This window comes from Pelophylax lessonae (genome assembly GCF_965119305.1).
Source record: "Pelophylax lessonae genome assembly, chromosome: 1".
NCBI classification, from domain to species: domain Eukaryota; kingdom Metazoa; phylum Chordata; class Amphibia; order Anura; family Ranidae; genus Pelophylax; species Pelophylax lessonae.
The window spans coordinates 212,665,414-212,685,924 of NC_138768.1; the positions used below are offsets into that span (position 1 = coordinate 212,665,414).

At 43.4% G+C, this 20,511-nt stretch overlaps 1 protein-coding gene across 1 annotated transcript in view; it reads right to left on the reverse strand.

Annotated features, from left to right (window-relative positions):
• Positions 1-20,511, reverse strand: part of CCDC60 (coiled-coil domain containing 60) — a 344,461-nt gene that overhangs the window by 69,578 nt on the left and 254,372 nt on the right. Inside the window, exon 5 of the mRNA XM_082267699.1 lies at positions 7,286-7,399. Coding sequence (XP_082123825.1) covers positions 7,286-7,399 — 114 coding nt within the window. The remainder of the gene's footprint in view (positions 1-7,285; positions 7,400-20,511) is intronic.

Here is a 20,511-nt window from a genome sequence, read left to right on the forward strand (position 1 = left end):
TTAGCCCAATGTTTCAGTTAGGGCTAGCCAACACTACAACACACAAAAGGTTCCTCTCATTTGGTCTAGGAGTGATTCACTGTCTGACCAAACTTGCAGGTTATTTATATGAAGGCGTTTATGGTTTTCCTAAGGCTACTCTTCATCTGCATAGCTATCTCTTTTGCAAAGTACTTAATTGGTGGCAGTACTTAAATGGGGGCCTAAAAAATTTTCCTGCACAGGAGCCCTTGGGTTACTTCGTCTGTCACTGGCACAATGTTCAATTTGTGTTGAAAAGCTAGTAGTGTGTCAAGTGCTCGAAAACAATGGTGTAACCAAATATTTAAATTGTCTGTTAACCCAACATTTGATATTCCCGATATGCATATGTTGTATCATGTATTTGTATTAAAAGTATCCTGTTCTCTTTGTATTTCTTCCTTTTTATAAAAATTTGGTGATTCTTCCAGTCCCCCTACTTCAAAATGATCAGTTTTCTGGTAGCACAGCTTGCCTGTCCTCAACTGGTCAAGATTTGTGCCGACACTCCCACTTGCACAGGTCTTTATGGGAAAATCAGCATATTGCCCTTTCTCTGCTCCCTTCTGACACGCCTCCCTGCAGTATCCACCACTACCTCTTATGTAGCAGAGAGCACAGTTTAGGTGTTCTCTTAGAAAAAAAAAAAAGATTTGTAAATATATATATATATATATGTATATATATATATTGTATGCATGCTTTGTCTTATATTTCTATTTTAAACTGAATGGATTGATTAAAAAGGTAAGGGTTCACATATACTTTAAATATTTATTGATCCATCAAGGTACAAGCAGAAGATGCAAAAACACAAATTTTAAGAAATTCGTACCATCCACAACTAGTGTTGGGTGAACGGTTAAGCCCGTGTTTGAATTCGGGCCGAACATTGGCTGTTCGCCTGTTCGATGAACACCCAAATTGTTACTTTTTACTTTAGGGTCAGTTTAGTGTTTCAGGGCTGGTTTACTCTAGTAAATCGAGGTGCGCTAGTGCAGATTTACTGCAGTATATTGAACTGCGTTAGTGCACATATACTGCAGTATATTGGGGTGCGTTACTGCATATTTACTGCAGTATATTGACATGCATTAGTGCACATGTACTGCAATATATTGAACTGCATTATTGCACTTTTACTGCAGTATATTGAAGTGAGTTAGTGCCCTTTTATGGCAGTATACTGAAGTGTGTTAGTGCAGTTTTACTGCAGTATATTGAATTGCGTTAGTGCAGTTTTACTGCAGTATATCGAAGTGTGTCAATTCAGTTTTACTGCAGTATATTAAAGTGCAAGTACATGTTTCCCCTTCTCTGTTACATTTCAGTAATAAGCCCTCCATCATATCTAGGAGGCCAACAAGGAGAGGCAGACGTTCCCATGACACTGTGAGCGTACAGCAGCATCTGTGTTCACAGGCAAATATGGATGTGTTCTGTCCTCAGGCAGGGCACCATTTCCTCTGTTTAGTGATGTTATCCAGCCACAGCATGCAGAGGAGGTGGTGGACTGGCTTAGTAAAGCATCCTCATCCTCCATCACCCAAGCAGAGACTAGTGCACAGTCCACCTCAGCTGCCAGAGCGGCCTATTCTGCCTCCTTGTCCGTAGCTACTCCTGCTGTAGCCCCAGCATCAGGCATAGAGGAGTCAGCTGGAGTTATTTTACCACACAGCGTCAACCACTTGTTCCTTGATGATGCACAGGCATTACTTTACTCATCAAGAGTACCTCTTTAGGGTTACAGTGAGAAGGTACCACCAACACCTAAAGCCCAATTTTTCCGCACCTTTTACTTCTATCCATAATCTGCGAATGAGACACCAGAATTTGTCCAAAACATCTCTAATCTTGTTCAGAGTGCATTCATTTGTGGCCTCATCATACAGACTGGTTCCCATTGTTTATAAAATAAAGAAACCTTGCAGGTAAAATACCATTATTTTGCCTTTATAAGAGTCTTTTTTGCTGCAGCAGGATCTGTACACGGTACAAATGTACCACTTTACAGGCGGACTAAGGGGAACCCCCAGGCATTATATGTAAAGGAATTTTTCATTTTTATTGTGTCACTTTAACCACTTACCGCCCGCCCGCCGTCATATGACGGCGGGACGGTGCGGCTATTATCCTGGGCGGACGTCATATGACGTCCGCCCATTCAAGCACGGCAGGCGCGCGATCGCGGGCGCGCCGCCGTGCACTGCCGGTGTCGGTGTGTCCCCGGGACACAGCCGGTCACCGGCAGGGGGGAAACAGCCAATAGGCATGGCTGTTTCCCACGTGATCGGCTGTGTTCCAATGACACAGCCGATCACAATGGAGGCGGCCGGGAGATGACCGCGCATGCGCGATCGGGAGCGCGCAGCGCGGTCATGTCGGTGGCACTGTGTTCCGTAGGAACACAGCTGTCACCGGCAGTAGTAAACAGTCACTGACAGTGACTGTTTACTATGTGATCGGCTGTGAATCCATTCACAGCCGATCACAAAATGTAAACACAGAGCAGTAACTGACTGTTACTAGCTCTTCTCTCCTCATACAGTTTCCAGTGTGAGGGGAGAAGAGCTAGAAATAGTGAGTTACTGCTCTGTACACATGTAAAAAGTAAAATCACACTAATAAAGGTCCCCACACAGTCCCCAGCCCCCCCCCAATGTCACCTGTCACCCAACAGTCACCTCATCAGTGCCCAGAAATTGACACCCATAACGTTCACATGTGAGCGCAGCGTTCGCGGGCAAAATCACCACGATTCTGCCCGCGATCCGGAAATCATTGCAAATTGCGGGACGCCTGTGCGTTGCCCGTGATTTGCAATAGCACCCCAAACGCTGTGCGATGTTGCCGCCATTTCCGCCTGCCGAATCGCAGTAACATCGCGCAAACATCGCATGACGCCCAAAAAAGTACAAGAGTTTCTTTGGGGCGTCATGCGTTGTTTGCGTGATGTTACCGCGATTCGGCAGGCGGAAACATCGCACAGCGGGCAACGCACAGGCGTCCCGCCATTTGCAATGATTTCTGGATCGCGGGCAGAATCGCAGTGATTCTGCCCGCGATCGCTACGCTCACATGTGAATGTAGCCTAAAGTTCACCGGTCACCAGAGACTGCCAACAGTACCGCCGTGCACCATCGCCCGTCACCTGTCACCCATCAGTGACCATCGCCCCGTCACCTGTCACCCCATCAATCACCGTCACCTGTCACCCCATCAGTCATCGTCATCTGTCACCCCATCAGTCATCGTAACCTGTCACCCCATCAGTCACCGTCACCTGTCACCCCATCAGTCATCGTCACCTGTCACCCCATCAGTCACCGTCATCTGTCACCCTATCAATCATCGTCACTTGACACCCCATCAGTGATCGTCACTTGTCACCCCATCAATCATCGTCACATGTCACCCGGTCAGTGATTGTCATCTGTCACCCCATCAGTCATCATCACCTGTCACCCCATCCGTCATCGTCACCTGTCACCCCATCAGTCATCGTCACCTGTCACCCCATCAGTCATCGTCACCTGTTTGCCATATACATGCAATCACTTACTGACCGCCTAACGACTATATGCGTCGGCCATTAAAAGCTAAATACTGGGGTTATGGCAGAAGATAGCCCCCATAACCCCGGTATTTTTTGAAACGGCGGGCGGTCGGCTTTCAGATAAGGGTGGTCCCAGTGGCGGATTCGCCGCGGAATTACCCTTACGGTGCAGGGGAAGAGGTGCCCCCCCCCCCCTCCTGCCGCGTCCCAGACGTTTTCCCAGCTTACCGGACCCGCCGGCAGCGGGGAAAACTATCCGGTCCCGGATCCTCAGAGACAGGAAGTCGAGTGAGGGCAAGATGGCCCTCACTCAACTCTATGGTCTTGGAGGACCGGAGCTACGTCAAAAGACGTTGCCTAGCAACCGGTTTAAAGGGCCGCTTTTTTTTTTTGCTTTTTTTTTTTTCCTCTTTCAACAATTTTTTTTTTTTTTTTTCTTTTTTAGTGTAGTTGTGAGGTGTGAGGTCTTTTTGACCCCAGATCTCACAATAAAGAGGACCTGTCATGCCTATTTCTATTACAAGGGATGTTTACATTCCTTGTAATAGGAATAAAAATTATCAAAACATTTTTTTTTTTTAAACTGTGTAAAAATAAAAAAATAATAAATAAAATAAATAGGAAAAAAAAAAAAAAAAAAAAATTAAAGCGCCCTGTCCCCGTTAGCTCGCGCGCAGAAGCAAACCATACGCAAGTCCCGCCCACATATGTAAACGGTGTTCAAACCATACATGTGAGGTATCGCCGCGATCGTTAGAGCGAGAGCAATAATTTAAGCCCTAGACCTCTTCTGTAACTCTAAGCTAGTAACCTGCAGAAATTTTTAAAATGTTGCCTATGGGGATTTTTAAGTACCAATGTTTGGCGCCATTCTGTGAGCATGCGCAATTTTGAAGCATGACATGTTGGGTATCTAATTACTCGGCGTAACATTATCGTTCACATTATGGAAAAAAAATTTGCTAAATTTACTGTTTTCTTATTTTTTAGATCAAAAAAGTGATTTTTTTTCAAAAAAATCGCATTTGGAAGACTGCTGCGCAAATATGGTGTGATAAAAAATATTGCAACGATCTCCATTTTATTCTCTAGGGTCTCTGCTAAAAAAAAATATATAATGTTTGGGGGTTCCAAGTAGTTTTCTAGCAAAAAAATGATTTTAGCTTGTAAACACCAAGTGTCAAAAATAGGCCCAGTCTTAAAGTGGATAAATGGACAACTTTGTGTAAAGCGCTACTTGGATGTTAGGCCTATGTATGTGGCCAGGCTGTGAAAAAGTGTTACACATGTGGTATCGCCATACTCAGGAGGAATAGCAGAATGTATTTTGGGGTGCAATTTTTGCTATATACATGCTATGTGTTAGAAATATTGCATAAATGGACAGCTTTGTGTAAAAAAAAATGTGTTTTCATTTTCTTTCCACATTTTCCAAAAACTTGTGGAAAAAAATGACATATTCAAAAGACTCATTATGCCTCAAAAATTATACGTTGGGGTGTTTGCTTTCCAAAATGGGGTCATTTTATAGGGGTTTCCATTGTCCTGGTGCTCCAGGGCCTTCAAAAGTACGATAGGTTGTCAGGAAATTATATGTGAAATTTGTGCTCCTAGAATGCCGGACGGTGCTGGTTGGATGTTAGGCCTCTGTATGTGGCCAGGCTGTGAAAAAGTCTCACACATGTGGTATCGCCATACTCAGAAGGAGTAGTAGAATGTGTTTTGGGGTGTAGTTGCAAGTATACATGTGCTGTGTGAGAGAAATAACCTGTTAATACGGCAATTTGTAAAAAAAAATAAAATAAAAAAAAAAATCTTCATTTTGCAAAGCATTGTGGGAAAAAATGACAACTTCAAAAAACTCACCATGCCCCTTATTAAATACCTTGGAATGTCTACTTTCCAAAAAGGGGTCATTTGGGGGGTATTTGTACTTTCCTGACTTTTTAGTGTCTCAAGAAATGAGATAGGCCTTCAGTACATCAGGTGTGATCAAGTGTGATCAATTTTCAATGATTCGCACCATAGCTTGTGGACTCTATAACTTTCACAAAGACCAAATAATATACACTTACTTGGGTTATTTTTACCAAAGATAAGTAGCAGTATAAATTTTGGCCAAAATTTGTGAAGAAAAATTACTAATTTGCAAAATTTTATGACAGAAACAAAGAAAAATGCGTTTTTTCACAATATTTTCAGTCTTTTTTTATTTATAGCACAAAAAATAAAAAACCCAGTAGTGATTAAATACCATCAAAAGAAAGCTCTATTTGTGTGAAAAAAAGGACACAATTTTTGAATGGGTACAGTGTTGCATGACTGAGTAATTCTCAGTCAAAGTGTGAGAGCGCTGAAAGCTGAAAATCGGTCTGGGCAGGAAGGGGGTGAAAGTGCACTGTAGGTAAGTGGTTAAGCATCAGTAAACCATTGCTCATTTACATTTTTATTTTTTTTACAAACTTTTTTTCATTGATACATGTCCCCCAGGGCAGTACCCACATCCCTATACACAATAACTTGACTCTACGCCCTCAAAATGGGCACTTTTGATTTTTCCAGCTTGGGTTCTATAGACTTCAATGGGGTTTGTTACTCAGCTCCGAGCTTTCTCGATGTTCAACCGTTCTGGTGCAAACTGAACAGGGAGTTGTTTCGCCCATCTCTATTCACAACATGTTATTACCTGCAAGGGGTTGTGAATGTTTTGATACACAGTTGTGAACCCCCTTTGACAAGACTCTGATAGAAGCAGCAATTCCATGGCTCATGTGGCACATGCTATCCCCAGAGTAGAGAAGCTAAACTTTTTTAGCTTTACTCCAATTGGAGTCATTGTCCTAAAACTCTATGAAGTTGATTTACACACTGTAAAGTGCAAAATCTGGTGCAGCTCTGGATAGAAACCAATCAGCTTCCAGTTTTTTTTGTCAAAAGGTAATTAGGCAAGCTGAAGTGAAAAGCTGATGGGCTACTTTGCAAAGCTACACCAGATTTTGCACTTTCCAGTTTTAGTAAATTAACCTCTATTAGTGTATTCATACAAGTGTCTATTTGTGCAGGTTCCCTTTAGTGGTTCATAATACTACCTCCTAACTTGTTGAGATGGCAAAGAGTGACACCCATTAGCAAAATTATGTAGGCATCGGACACACCCCTGCCATGCCCCTTCAAGGAGACTTATACAAAATAAAATGATTAGCTATAACCTACAAGCCTTTTTATTTTTATTTTTTAACACTACTATTCCTTTGGACTGGCTTTGGAAATGTACAAATGCAGCAATTAAGACATTGGATGACAGGTTTAGCACAGTGAAACACTTTTTGAAAGATGAATAGTTCATTTTATATACAACTATATAGATCAGACCAAAATGAGGAACAAACAAGGAAAAGAGGAAAGAGCAACAGGGGGACTTTGTTCTTAATCAGGGACAGTCATTTGAAATCAGGGACAGATGAGACCCATGTAATACATGTAATGCAATTTTTGGGATATTGTAGACTTACAAGCCATGTAAATAGATAATTCATGAATCAGAAACATGAATTATATGACAATTTATGCAGGAAAATATAGCATACACCAAGTTGATTTTATTGTCTGACATATTCTATCTTATTCAACATCAGTGCCCTTGCAAAATCGCTTTGCGCATAGCAAGAAAAAAATATTCTAATAATAATAAAGTGTAATGAAACCTACGGGTCTGCTTCAAGGACTTGCTTGGAAAGGAGACAGTTGTGCATAGGAGTGAATGGACGGCTCGTTGATCTCTTCTGTTGTTTCTGCTGCTCTTCAAGTTCTGTTAGAAAGAACCTGAAGGGAGAAATAAATTCATCCAAGTTAGTAAAAACACACAACTTGTAAATAAAGCACTAAATGCTCCATGGTGCTGAATACCAAGCAAAGAAGAACAAATTGCATTAAAATATATTATAACCCAGTCGCATGAATTCTGCATCAGGTGACATAAGGCTTGGAAATATTACTTTAATGCCATTGCTTTAAGCAAATGTTTCAAACCAAAAGCCCATTTACACAAATACCCTTAAGAAAAGACTGTAACATGAAGATATCAGCAAAAAAAAAAAAAAAAGACATAGTACATTCATAGAGTAAGCAATTCCCCACAGCTACAGTGCAGCAAACTTCCTAACAGCTTGTCTCCCCATCTGTTTACACAGCCCAGTGCATAAAGGTGATAAAAGCAGCAGAATACAACCTGCTAAATTAGGAGCATTAACAGTGAGTGAACTTGGAGAGGTATGGGGATTCAGCTGAAATTCACACATTACCCATAAATAAAATACTCTGGAGACTTAATATAAGAGTTCCTGTTTCTTCCCCCTCTCGTATTTCTTGGCTCATTAGCTCAAATATTTTCTGATTTGATGCAGTACGAAGGATATGGTGCATCTCTGTATTGAATATTAGGGTAAGGTGACCAGATTTTGAAAATTAAATTCGGAAACATTTTTTTTTTTTTATTGGCAAATGGTAAACTATTTTGTAAGCATATTTTCCTCAAATTATATATGCAGTGTATGTGGTATGTGTTTATTGAATGAATGTATGATGTATATGTTATTTCTCACATTTCGTTCATGAGATAAAAAGAAAAAAGATAGTTCTTAGAATTTTTTGAGATATGGCTACCAAATGTTATGAAGATAAGATAGAGAAAAAACAGAGTGCAGAGTTAAGGAATGCGCTACTTACAGAGTGCAGAGTTCAGGAGTGTGCAGGCCAGAAAAGGGGAGGGGACGAGCGAGCGGCCCCACCCCCCCTGAACCACACCAGGCCACATACCCTCAACATGGGGGGTTGTTGGTGCTTTGGGGCAGGGGGGGCTCTGCACCCCCACCCCAAAGCACCTTGCCCCCATGTTGTTGGGGACAAGGGCCTCATCCCCACAACCCTGGCCGGTGGTTGTGGGGGTCTGCGGGCAGGGGGCTCATCGGAATCTGGAAGCCCCCTTTAACAAGGAGGACCGGAGGAAGAAGAAGAGCCAAGGGCAAAAGAGCAGAAGAGCGGACAGCAAAAGAGCAGAAGAGCGGAGGGGGAGAAGAGCAGAGTGGAGAAGACCGGATGAAGATTTTAAATAAACTTTCCAAAACGTCTCCTGTCGTTATTCACATACACTGCCTTTTATGGGGTGAATGGGTAGGGGTACAATGTACCCCATACCCATTCACATAGGGAGGGGGTCTGGGAACTGGGGGGCCCCTTTGTTTAAGGGGGCTTCCAGATTCCGATGAGCCCCCTGCCCGCAGACCCCCACAACCACCGGCCAGGGTTGTGGGGATGAGGCCCTTGTCCTCATCAACATGGGGGCAAGGTGCTTTGGGTGGGGGGTGCAGAGCCCCCCCTGCCCCAAAGCACCAACACCCCCCCATGTTGAGGGCATGTGGCCTGGTGTGGTCCAGGGGGGGTGGGGCCGCTCGCTCGTCCCCTCCCCTTTCCTGGCCTGCCGGGCTGCATGCTCGGATAAGGGTCTGGTATGGATTTTGCATTGCCTCAATGCCTAATTCACAGTGATCCATCGGTGCCCGAGCCAACTCCAGAGTCAGCGTGGTATTGTTGCTATACCATACATATGGATAATTTTTTTCTAATGTATAGTAAAATACCAGTGTTTTTATCAGTTTTGACTGTGGATCATTGCAACCATCTCAATACCCAGTTCATGCAAAGCATATGAGTGTTGTCAGCTTTTTGTTGTCTTCAGTTTTCTAGCATTCAATTCTATGTTAACCAACAGCAGCACAGATTAGCTTTGACTATATTATTGTATTTTTTGTTGCACACACATACTAAAGTGGTGGATTTACAGATAGTAGCGCCTGAAACCTGTACAGGGCTGCCACTGTTTCCTGGACCTCTGTATTTTTAATGTTGGCTGAGTGAATATGCATTGCAATGAACTGATGGACCAGTGGCGGAGCCAGAGGTTTGGCTGGGGTGGCAATTGCCACCCCAGACAAAGTCCTTGCCACCCCTGTTGCCACCCCGATCCTGGGTGGGTGCATGGAAGCGGAGGAATCACAGGGGATCGCTGTACGGGAGCTGCGGAGGGAGGCGGATGGAGAGCTGGTAGGCAGAGGGAGGGAGGAGGAGTAATCACAGGGGAGCGCCGCCGATCCATCCCACACCAAGACAGGACCGGACAAGCGTCCTGTATCTTACTTTCACTTTGTGTCCTACCTCTGGGTGATGTCATGAGGGAGCCAGGGAGGGACTAAGGAGAACCTCAAATACCCATTGGCTAGGGAGGCAGCAGGAGTCGGTGCAGCCTAAATCTTGCAGGCTGCACCGCCTCCTGCTACTTACACAGCCAATGGGTGCATCGGAAGCGCTGTCTGTCTCTGTCAATCACATGCCTTAAATCTTCATGTCGATTCCCGCTGTCTTCCTGTCTTGGTGTGGGTCTTGTGGGATGGATGCATGGATCAGCCCTGAAAGGAGTTCCTGGGCAGCCTGCAGTGACTGAGGTGAGGGACAGTTTTGCCCAAGTAGTAGAAGCGCCTGTTTCTGTACAGTCTATGCTCCTTACCAAAATGATTCCCCCTTTAATAAATCATTGTAATGCCACCCATATTCTTGCCCTTTTACCAGGGTGAAAGTACCCTAACACCTGTGCAGCATTAGTGTCAGCTTACTGTCAGTCACCCTGTTTAAAAGGACAGGAATATGGGTGGCATTACAATGATTTAGTAAAGGGGGCAACATTATTTATAATAATTCTCCTAAATCCTGCTTTTTTTATTTTTAGCAGAGTGGCAGATTTTTTATGGGGCTAATAAGCCACAACAGCAAGCTAAGTGTTTGGCTTATAGTTGTGGCATGGCCCCATTGACCTGGATAGCCAAATTTCACATAGGCTTAACATAAACCATCAAAGCTGTGGCACATGTAGAGGGGTTCCAGTTGTGATCTAGACTTCGAGTTGCCTGTTTTTACCATCCCCTGACCGCTCAAAATTATCTGAAAAAAACTGACCCTTTAACTACTTCAGCTCCCCCTTAATGACCAGACCACTTTCTGCAATACGGCACTGCATTGCTTTAACTGACAACTGCGCGGTCGTGCGACGCTGTACCCAAATACAACTGATGTATTTTTTTTCCCACAAACAGAGATTTCTTTTGGTGGTATTTGATCACCTCTGCAGTTTTTATATTTTGCGCTATAAACATAGAATTAGCAACAAATCCTTTTTACTTTCTGCTATAAAACATTCCCAATGAAAAAAATCAAATTTTTTCATAAATTTAGGCTAATATGTATTCTGGCACATATTTTTTGTAAAAAATCCTAAGTGTATTTTGATTGGTTTGCAAAAAAGTTATTACATCTACAAACTATGGAACTTTTTATTTTTTTAATTGTTTTTACTAGTAATGGCAGCGATCAGCGATTATTAGAGTGACTGCGACATTGCTTTGTATATTGACCCCCCAAAATAATACCTTGCCACCCCTTTGCCACCCCTGTTTTAAAAGTCTAGCTCCGCCACTGTGATGGACACAATAGATGTAAGCAGTTTTCTTTATTTCACCATTAAATGGTGATTCATAGAATTCTGTTTGTTTGCATTATTAATATGTTTTCTTGTGGATGAGTTTTAACTTATCTCCCCTGAAGAAGATTACGTGTAATTGAAATGCGCTGGGGATTAGTATCTACTGTGATCCTCTATTGGCATCCATCATGTAACATTCATTTTGCATGACATGTTACTTCATCAAATCTGTACCTGCACCTAGTTTGTAAAAAATATTTTTGTTGTGTCTTTCTTGGGTGCCTAAATAGGTCCTCTATATTTATTATAAAAAAAATATATAATAAGATTCCTTTGGATGTGGCACACCAAGTAGAAACCGATCATGTAGACTTTATTTTTTTATTTTTTTTAATATAAGTATATCTTTTTTCTTTTTTTTTTTTTTAATGAAAAAAGTAAGTCTTTGCAGTCACTTTAAGTGCTTAAGAAAATTGTATACAGCAATACATGGTGCCAAACACACTTAAAATAGACTTGTAGTCTATATACACTTAAAAAAAAACTGATAATTCAATCATAATTTAGAATTGCTTATATAATGATTTTCTGAATTCTCAAGAATAAATGTAAAATGCTAAATGCCAGCTAGCATATTCCCTAAAAGCAAGGATGTTACAAAGTATTTTATTAACTGGCTGTAAAAATTAGTTGATGAAATTTGCAAAAAAGATAGGTGAATTGCTACCCCTGTAGGAGCTGCTGATTAGGATGGGTCCTCTGTTCCTTGACTTGACCTTTTCGCACTGTTGACAGTGGAACGTGATGTGGGAAACCCACGTTTCTGTGTGGTTTCCCGCACTGCATTCCAATTGCACTGCCCTTGTGATGTGTCAGTACAAAGCCAATGACACCCCAAAACGCAGGTTGCAAAAGCAGTACCATGTGACCTGATTTCAGTGTGTTTCAAAAGGTATTGCATGTACTACTTTTGGTGAGGTGCGCTTTCAGCCTGATCAAAATGACTGGGGTGAAATTGCAGTGCTCAGAATTGCAAAGGTAATCGCACAGGAACGCTGTCCTAGTGTAAATAGACACTTTTAAGAACCTCAGTCCCCCTGACACACAAACATACAATTTCACAGGAAATCACTGAAAGCAATACTTAGTGCCCATTAGTAATACTATATCAAAGAAAACAGGTACCAAATTGGCAGCAAAAGCAAACCTAATATATTGTCACTCCATATGGTTGGTAACTAGGCAAGCATAAAATGGATTAACAATAGTAATAACACAATTTAGCATACAAAGTGATTTACAGTAAGGGCAACGCATTAGATGACATTTGGCATCCAGATCAGCATACAAAGTAGCAAAGCCACCTCAAGTGCAACAGTGAGCAGTAGTAAAGTTTGATCTACTGAGTGCTGGAACTATACTGGCAGAGCGCATTTATGGCGGCAATGCTAGTCCTAGACTGATTAGGTATGCACTATCCAAAAAAAAAGGAGAATGATAGATAAGGGGGCAGGGGAACAAATGGGACTTGCAGAATGAATATTATGGGAGGGGCCATCCTTTGAGATTTTCTTCTGCTGGCAAACATTGGGGCCCTGTAAGAGAGTCTTTGCACTTAATGATAGTCCCAGTTAACCTGCATGCAGTATGGGTACAGTATAGGTATTGTATGGTCTTGGCACAGTTGCAAGGCAGATATAAATGTTTGGTATAATGCTGGTATAGGTACAATCTAGATTTGGAATAAGTGTTATATGGAATGCATTATGGGTGCAGTATGGATTGGGTATACTTGGTGTCCTGCTCTCAGTGGCTCAGTCCCTGCTAGCAGTGTTAGCAATGGGTGAATAGCCCTCTCAATAGTCCCCTGATGATTTGGTGACCTCCTGCTGCAGAAGGGTGGTCCCCTCTGTCTTTACCTGAAAGCCAATGGTGACCAACATTGGGAAAGGCCAGTCTCCCTGCGGCAGCAGTGCAGGTGCTGTGATGTGGTCAGTGCTGTGCTGCCCCTGGATGCCTCACTCCCAGTCTCAGGCTCAGATCACTACTGGTATGTTCTCCCACTGGCAGGCAAATATCCTGACAGAGGTAATGTCTCTCTAACTACCTTGTCACCAAGAGGAAGAACTTTTCCGGGCAGCTTAACTGCTTTACAACCACCCCATAGCAGATTTACAGATCTAGGACGGCTGCTCTGTGCAGAAACACGTATACAGTGGGTACGGAAAGTATTCAGACCCCCTTAAATGTTTCACTCTTTGTTATATTGCAGCCATTTGCTAAAATCATTTAAGTTCATTCTTCTTCCTCATGAATGTACACATAGCACCCCATACTGACAGAAAAACACAGAATTGTTGACATTGTTGCAGATTTATTAAAAAAGAAAAAATGAAATATCACATGGTCCTAAGTATTCAGACTCTTTGCTCAGTATTTAGTAGAAGCCCCCTTTTGATCTAATACAGCCAGGAGTCTTTTTGGGAAAGATGCAACAAGTCTTTCACACCTGGATTTGGGGATCCTCTGCCATTCCTCCTTGCAGATCCTCTCCAGTTCTGTCAGGTTGGATGGTAAACGTTGGTGGACAGCCATTTTTAGGTCTCTCCAGAGATGCTCAATTGGGTTTAAGTCAGGGCTCTGGCTGGGCCATTCAAGAACAGTCACGGAGTTGTTGTGAAGCCACTCCTTCGTTATTTTAGCTGTGTGCTTAGGGTCATTGTCTTGTTGGAAGGTAAACCTTCGGCCCAGTCTGAGGTCCAGAGCACTCTGGAGAAGGTTTTTGTCCAGGATATCCCTGTACTTGGCCGCACTCATCTTTCCCTCGATTGCAACCAGTCGTCCTGTCCCTGCAGCTGAAAAACACCCCCACAGCATGATGCTGCCACCACCATGCTTCACTGTTGGGACTGTATTGGACAGGTGATGAGCAGTGCCTGGTTACTCTACACATACCGCTTAGAATTAAGGCCAAAAAGTTCTATTTTGGTCTCATCAGACCAGAGAATCTTATTTCTCACCATCTTGGAGTCCTTCGGGTGTTTTTTAGCAAACTCCATGCGGGCTTTCATGTGTCTTACACTGAGGAGAGGCTTCCATCGGGCCACTCTGCCATAAAGCCCCGACTGGTGGAGGGCTGCAGTGATGGTTGACTTTCTACAACTTTCTCCCATCTCCTGACTGCATCTCTGGAGCTCAGCCACAGTGAACTTTGGGTTCTTCTTTACCTCTCTCACCAAGGCTCTTCTCCCCGATAGCTCAGTTTGGCCGGACGGCCAGCTCTAGGAAGGGTTCTGGTCGTCCCAAACGTCTTCCATTTGAGGATTATGGAGGCCACTGTGCTCTTAGGAACCTTAAGTGCAGCAGAAATCTTTTTGTAACCTTGGCCAGATCTGTGCCTTGCCACAATTCTGTCTCTGAGCTCTTTTAGGCAGTTCCTTTGACCTCATGATTCTCATTTGCTCTGACATGCATTGTGATCTGGAAGGTCTTATATAGACAGGTGTGTGGCTTTCCTAATCAAGTCCAATCAGTATAATCAAACACAGCTGGACTCAAATGAAGGTGTAGAATTATCTCAAGGATGATCAGAAGAAATGGAAAGCACCTGAGTTAAATATATGAGTGTCACAGCAAAGGGTCTGAATACTTAGGACCATGTGATATTTCAGTTTTTCTTTTTGAATAAATCTGCAACAATGTCAACAATTCTGTGTTTTTCTGTCAGTATGGGGTGCTATGTGTACATTCATGAGGAAGAAGAATGAACTTAAATGATTTTAGCAAATGGCTGCAATATAACAAAGAGTGAAAAATTTAAGGGGGTCTGAATACTTTCCGTACCCACTGTATATACGGGATTCTGCACTTCTGGGTTTTGGGTGCCGGCGGCTCGCTCTCCGCTGTGATTTTACTCAGCGGGTCCTGTTGACCCGATGTCCACAGGGCCCCGCCGATCGTTCTGACAGAATGTAAACAAGGCAGACTGTCATTCTGTGAGTACAGAAGTTACATAGTTACATAGTTAGTCAGGTTAAAAAAAGACACAAGTCCAACTGGTTCAACCAAAAAAAACAAAAAACAAAAACAGTATTGAAAACCCAACCATACAATCCCATATACACAATCCTATACCACCCTCTGATCCAGAGGAAGGCGAAAAAAATCCCAGCAAAGCATGATCCAATTTGCTACAGCAGGGGAAAAAAATTCCTTCCTGATCCCCGGAGAGGCAATTGGATATTCCCTGGATAAACTTTACCTAAAAAAAAAATTAGTACCCATTTATATTATGAACACCTAGGAAAGATTCCAGGCTTTTTTTAAAGCAATCTAGTGAGCTAGCCAGAACCATCTCTGGAGGGAGTCTATTCCACATTTTCACAGCTCTTACGGTGAAGAAACCTTTCCGCATTTGGAGACGAAATCTGTTTTCCTCTAGACGTAAAGAGTCCCCCTTTGTCCTCTGTGTTGACCTTAAAGTGAACAACTCAACACCAAGTTCACTATATGGACCCCTTATGTATTTATACATGTTGATCATATCCCCCCTTAATCTCCTCTTCTCAAGAGAAAATAAATTCAGTTCCTCTAATCTTTTCTAATAGCTGAGGTCCTCCATGTCCCTTATCAGTTTGGTTGCCCTTCTCTGCACTTTCTCCAGTTCCCCGATATCCTTTTAAACCACTTAAGCCCGAAAGATTTTACCCCCTTCCTGACCAGGGGGTATTTTGCGATTCGGCACTGCGTGACTTTAACAGACAATTGCGCAGTTGTGCGACGCTGTACCTAAACTAATTTGACGTCCTTTTTTTCCCACAAACAGAGCTTTTGGTGGTATTTGATCACCTGTGCAATTTTTTGATCATGCGCTATAAACAAAAAAAGAACGTCAATTTTGCAAAAATAACAATATTTTTCAAATCTTTTTATATGAAATTCACAAAAAAAAAATGTAAAAATCAAAATGTTTTAACATTTTAGGCCAATTTGTTTTATGCTACATATTTTTGGTAAAAAAATCGCAAAAAGCGTATTTTGATTGGTTTGCGCAAAAGTTATTTTCTTTACTAACTAAGGGAAAGATTTTTGTCATTTTTGTTGTTTTTTTTAACGCGTAATGGCGGCGATCTGCGATTTTTTTTGCAGGACTGCGACATTGCGGTGGACAGATGTGACCCTTGACTGTCATTTTTGACACTTTTGGGGTTTACCAGTGACATTACTACAGTAATCAGTGCTATACATATGCACTGTTACTGTAAAATGACACTGGTAGTGAAGGGGTTAACTCAGTGCTGTATTTTGGCCTAGGCCAACAGGGCCCAGGCCTAGGGCAGCACTTTGCAGGAGGGCAGCAAAAAAGCCACCCCCCCCCCTCTACCTGAGACTCTTTTGGCCACTAGTTGCTAGAACCGCCTCTCTCCTCCCCCTCTCTCTTTCTCTATCATCCCCCCTCTTTCGCTCTCCTCTTACTCTCTCTCTCTCTCTCATCCCCCCACTCTCTCCCCCCTCTCTCTCTCACATCCCCCCTCTCTCTCTCACCCCCCCTCTCTCTCTCACCCCCCCTCTCTCTCTCAGCCCCTCTCTCTCTCTCTCTCTCTCTCTCTCTCTCTCTCTCTCTCACTCCCCTCTCTCTCACCCACCCCCTCTCTCTCTCATCCCCCCCTCGCTCTCTCTTCTCTCTCTCTTTGATTCTCCCCTCCTTTTCACCCCCCTCACCCACCCTCTCTCTCTCCCTCCCTCCCTCCCTCACCCACCCTCTCTCTCTCTCTCTCTCTCTCTCTCTCTCTCATACCCCCTCTCTTTCCCTCTCTCACTCACCCACCCCTCTCTCTCTCTCTCTCTCTCTCTCTCGCCCCCTCTCACCCCCGTGAGATCTCAGGGGTTCATGCTGGGACTTGTAGTCCTTCAATTTTGGATGGAGTCACATATGTTAAAAAAGGAGTGGGGAAAATTTACATGGGGGGGGGGGCGCCCAATTTTAGTCTTGCCTAGGGCAGCACAAAACCAAAATACACCACTGGGTTAACTTTATTTGAGAGGGAGGGGTGGTGTGTGTCCCTAGGGGCATAATTCTTACTGTGATTAGCTGTGGCTTGAAGTGTAGGAACAGTGATCAACGGTCCTACATAGTAGAACCGTATGATCACTGTTCTTACACAGGGGATAATGACAGGCGGCTTGTTTGAATCAGCCGCCTGCCTTTCTCCCGCTGTCACGGACGATCGTAAGTGCCCGGCGGGGCATCGGGTCCGCCGGGCACTCGCGCGGGGGGGTCCGTGACCGAGCGGGAGCGTGGCTCTGGCGGCGCCCGCTCGCTCCCCAGAGCCTCACAGGCTAGTGACGTACCCATACGTCACTTTGTCTGTGAGGAGCTGACCGCCGCAGTATATGTACTTGCGGCGGTCGGCAAGTGGTTAAGAACTGGTACCCAAAACTGAACTGCATAATCCAGGTGAGATCTTACTAATGATCTGTACAGGGGCAAAATGATATCTCTCTCTTTGGAGTCCATGCCTCTGTTGGGAACAGCAGCTTGGCATTGCATGCTATTATTAAGCTTATGATCTACCAGAACACTCAGATCCTTCTATGGATTCCCCCAGTTTTACTCCACCTAGTATGTATGATGCATGCATATTCTTAGCCCCCAAGTGCATAACTTTACATTTATCAACATTAAACCTCATTTGCCACATAGTTACCCAATGAAACAGTACATTGAGGTCAGCTTGTAAGTTGGAGACATCCTGTAAAGAAGTTATTCCACTGTCATCTGCAAAGACTGAAATGGTACTTTTAATCCCAGACCCTATATCATTTATAAAGATATTAAAAAGTAAGGGTCCCAACACTGAACCTTGGGGTACACCACTGATAACTTTAGACCATTCTGAGTAAGAATCATTCACCACTACTCTCTGAATTCTATCTTTTAGCCAATTTTCTATCCAATTACAAACCAATCTTTCCAAGCCAGTAGACTTTACCTTACACATTAGCCGTGTGTGGGGAACTGTGTCAAACGCTTTTGCAAAATCCAAGTATACTACGTCCACAGCCACCCCTCTGTCCAAGGTTTTACTTACCTCCTCATAAAAAGAAATCAGTTTTGTTTGACAACTTCTGTCTTTCATGAATCCATGCTGTCTGTTGCTTAAAATATTTTTTTCCAGCAAGAACTCATCTATGTGGTCTTTTATTAAACTCTCCAATATCTTCCCGACTATAGAAGTTAAACTAACAGGTCTATAGTTACTTGGCAATTCTTTGGGACTATTCCAGTCCTTAACGAGTCCCTAAAAATTAGAAACAAAGGCTTAGAAATTACAGTGCTCAATTATTTTAGGATGTGTGGGTGGATGCCATCTGGCCCAGGTGCTTTAGCCACCCTTATTCTGTCTAAATATTTTTGGACCATATCACTTTTGAGCCATTGTGGATCATTTGGGGCTGTGTCAATACCATCCTCATTATGGTCATGAGCTCCCCATACTCCTTTGTATATACAGAGCTGAAGAAAGTATTTAATACATTTGCCTTCTCTTTTTCCCCAGTCACCCACTTCTGATTATTTTGTAAAGGGCCTACATGCTTAGACCTAACCCTTTTACTGTTAAAGATATATTTTATATATCTTTTGCAATCTGGCGTTCATTTTGAATTTTTGCATTCCTGATTTCATTTTTACATATTCTGTTATATGCTTTGTAACAATTAAACAATGATAGTGTTCCCTCATTTTTATATTTTTTAAAAGCTCTTTTCTTTTTATCTATAGCTTTTTTAACTTTTGCCGTGAGCCACATAGGTTTTATTTTTAGCCTTTTAAACGTATTACCCATGGGAATATACTTTGCAGTGAGTTTGCATAAAGTCTTTTTTGTGTTCATTGATGCCAATATTCCCTTCCAGTCTAAATCCTGGAGAGCAGCCCTCATCTTTGGAAAATTTGCTCTCTTAACCGCCTTAGCGGTATCCCCGAGCGTGACTCGGGGTAGGAATTTTCTTCTATTAGCGGTATCCCCGAGTCACGCTCGGGGTGAATGGCAGAGCGTGCAGACAGCGCAGCGGAGCTTCTCTTACCTTATCCTGGCGATCCAGCGATGAGCTCTCATTGCTGTGACCGCCAGTGAGATCTCCGCCGCTCGTCTGTCGGTAGGAGGACTTCCTAGTTCCGTTCCCTGCAGCAGCAATGCTGCATGGGAGCGGAACTGGGAGTAAAAAAAGTAACACCAAAACACAAACATATAAAAGGGAGGTGATACAGTGTAATCTGAGAGGATTACACTGTATCACTTTGCTAAAAGTGGTAAAAGACACAGTGCCCTCTCAGTGCCCCCTTGCCATTGTCCTTTGCGTGAATAAAAATAATTGGAAAATGGCATCAAAAAAGCGCTGTCCCGCATATGCGCTTTTGGATGAGCTGAGCGACTGCGACAGCGGCAGCGACACGGAGCTGCTCGCAGAACAGAGCGACAGTGAGTCGTGCGGAGATCTGTCATCTGACTCTGGCACCGACACGGATCCCGAAAGTGACGCCGATGATCCCGCACCTGACCTAGGTGATGTGCGCACTTGGTGCCCTTTGGACAGCGACGCGGACCAGGCAGCGCCCCCGAGATTCCCTTTCACTGGTTCTCCGGGGATGAAGGTTGACGTGGAGAGAGACAACCCCCTGGCGTACCTCAAGTTATTCCTAACGGAGGAGGTAATTCTAAAGATAGTCGCTGAAACCAATCGTTACCAGGAGCAGCAGTGCGCTACGCTGCGCGCCAAATTTTCCCGTTCCAGAAAATGGGAACCAGTCAGTAGCGAGGACATCTGGAAGTTTCTAGGACTCATCATCCTTCAGGGGGTGGTGGGAAAACCACTCCAAAAATGGTATTGGACCACGAATAAAATGCTGGCCACTCCATTTTTTGGCACAGTGATGTCCGAGTACCGATTTTCTCTGATTATGAAAAATTTGCATTTTGCAAACAACGAGGAGTTTGATGAGGCCACGCATCCTGCGCCCAAACTCAAGAAAATCTGGGAGGTGTACCAAACGATCGTTAAAAACTTCCAGCAGACCTATGTGCCAGACAGGGATGTTTGTGTGGACGAAAGTCTCATGGCCTACAAGGGACGCCTGAGCTGGATCCAGTATATTGCATCGAAAAGAGCGCGGTTCGGGATCAAATCTTACATGCTCTGTGAGTCGTCCACAGGATACATATGGAATGCTGTAATTTATACCGGGAAAGGTACAAAGTTCGATCCCAAGTACAGCGGCTATGGGATGGCCACATCCTCTGTCCTTTCACTGCTGGACCCCCTTTTGAACCAGGGATATTGTGTTACAACAGATAACTTTTATACCTCTCCGGAACTATTTGAAGTTTTGATCCGAAACAAAACA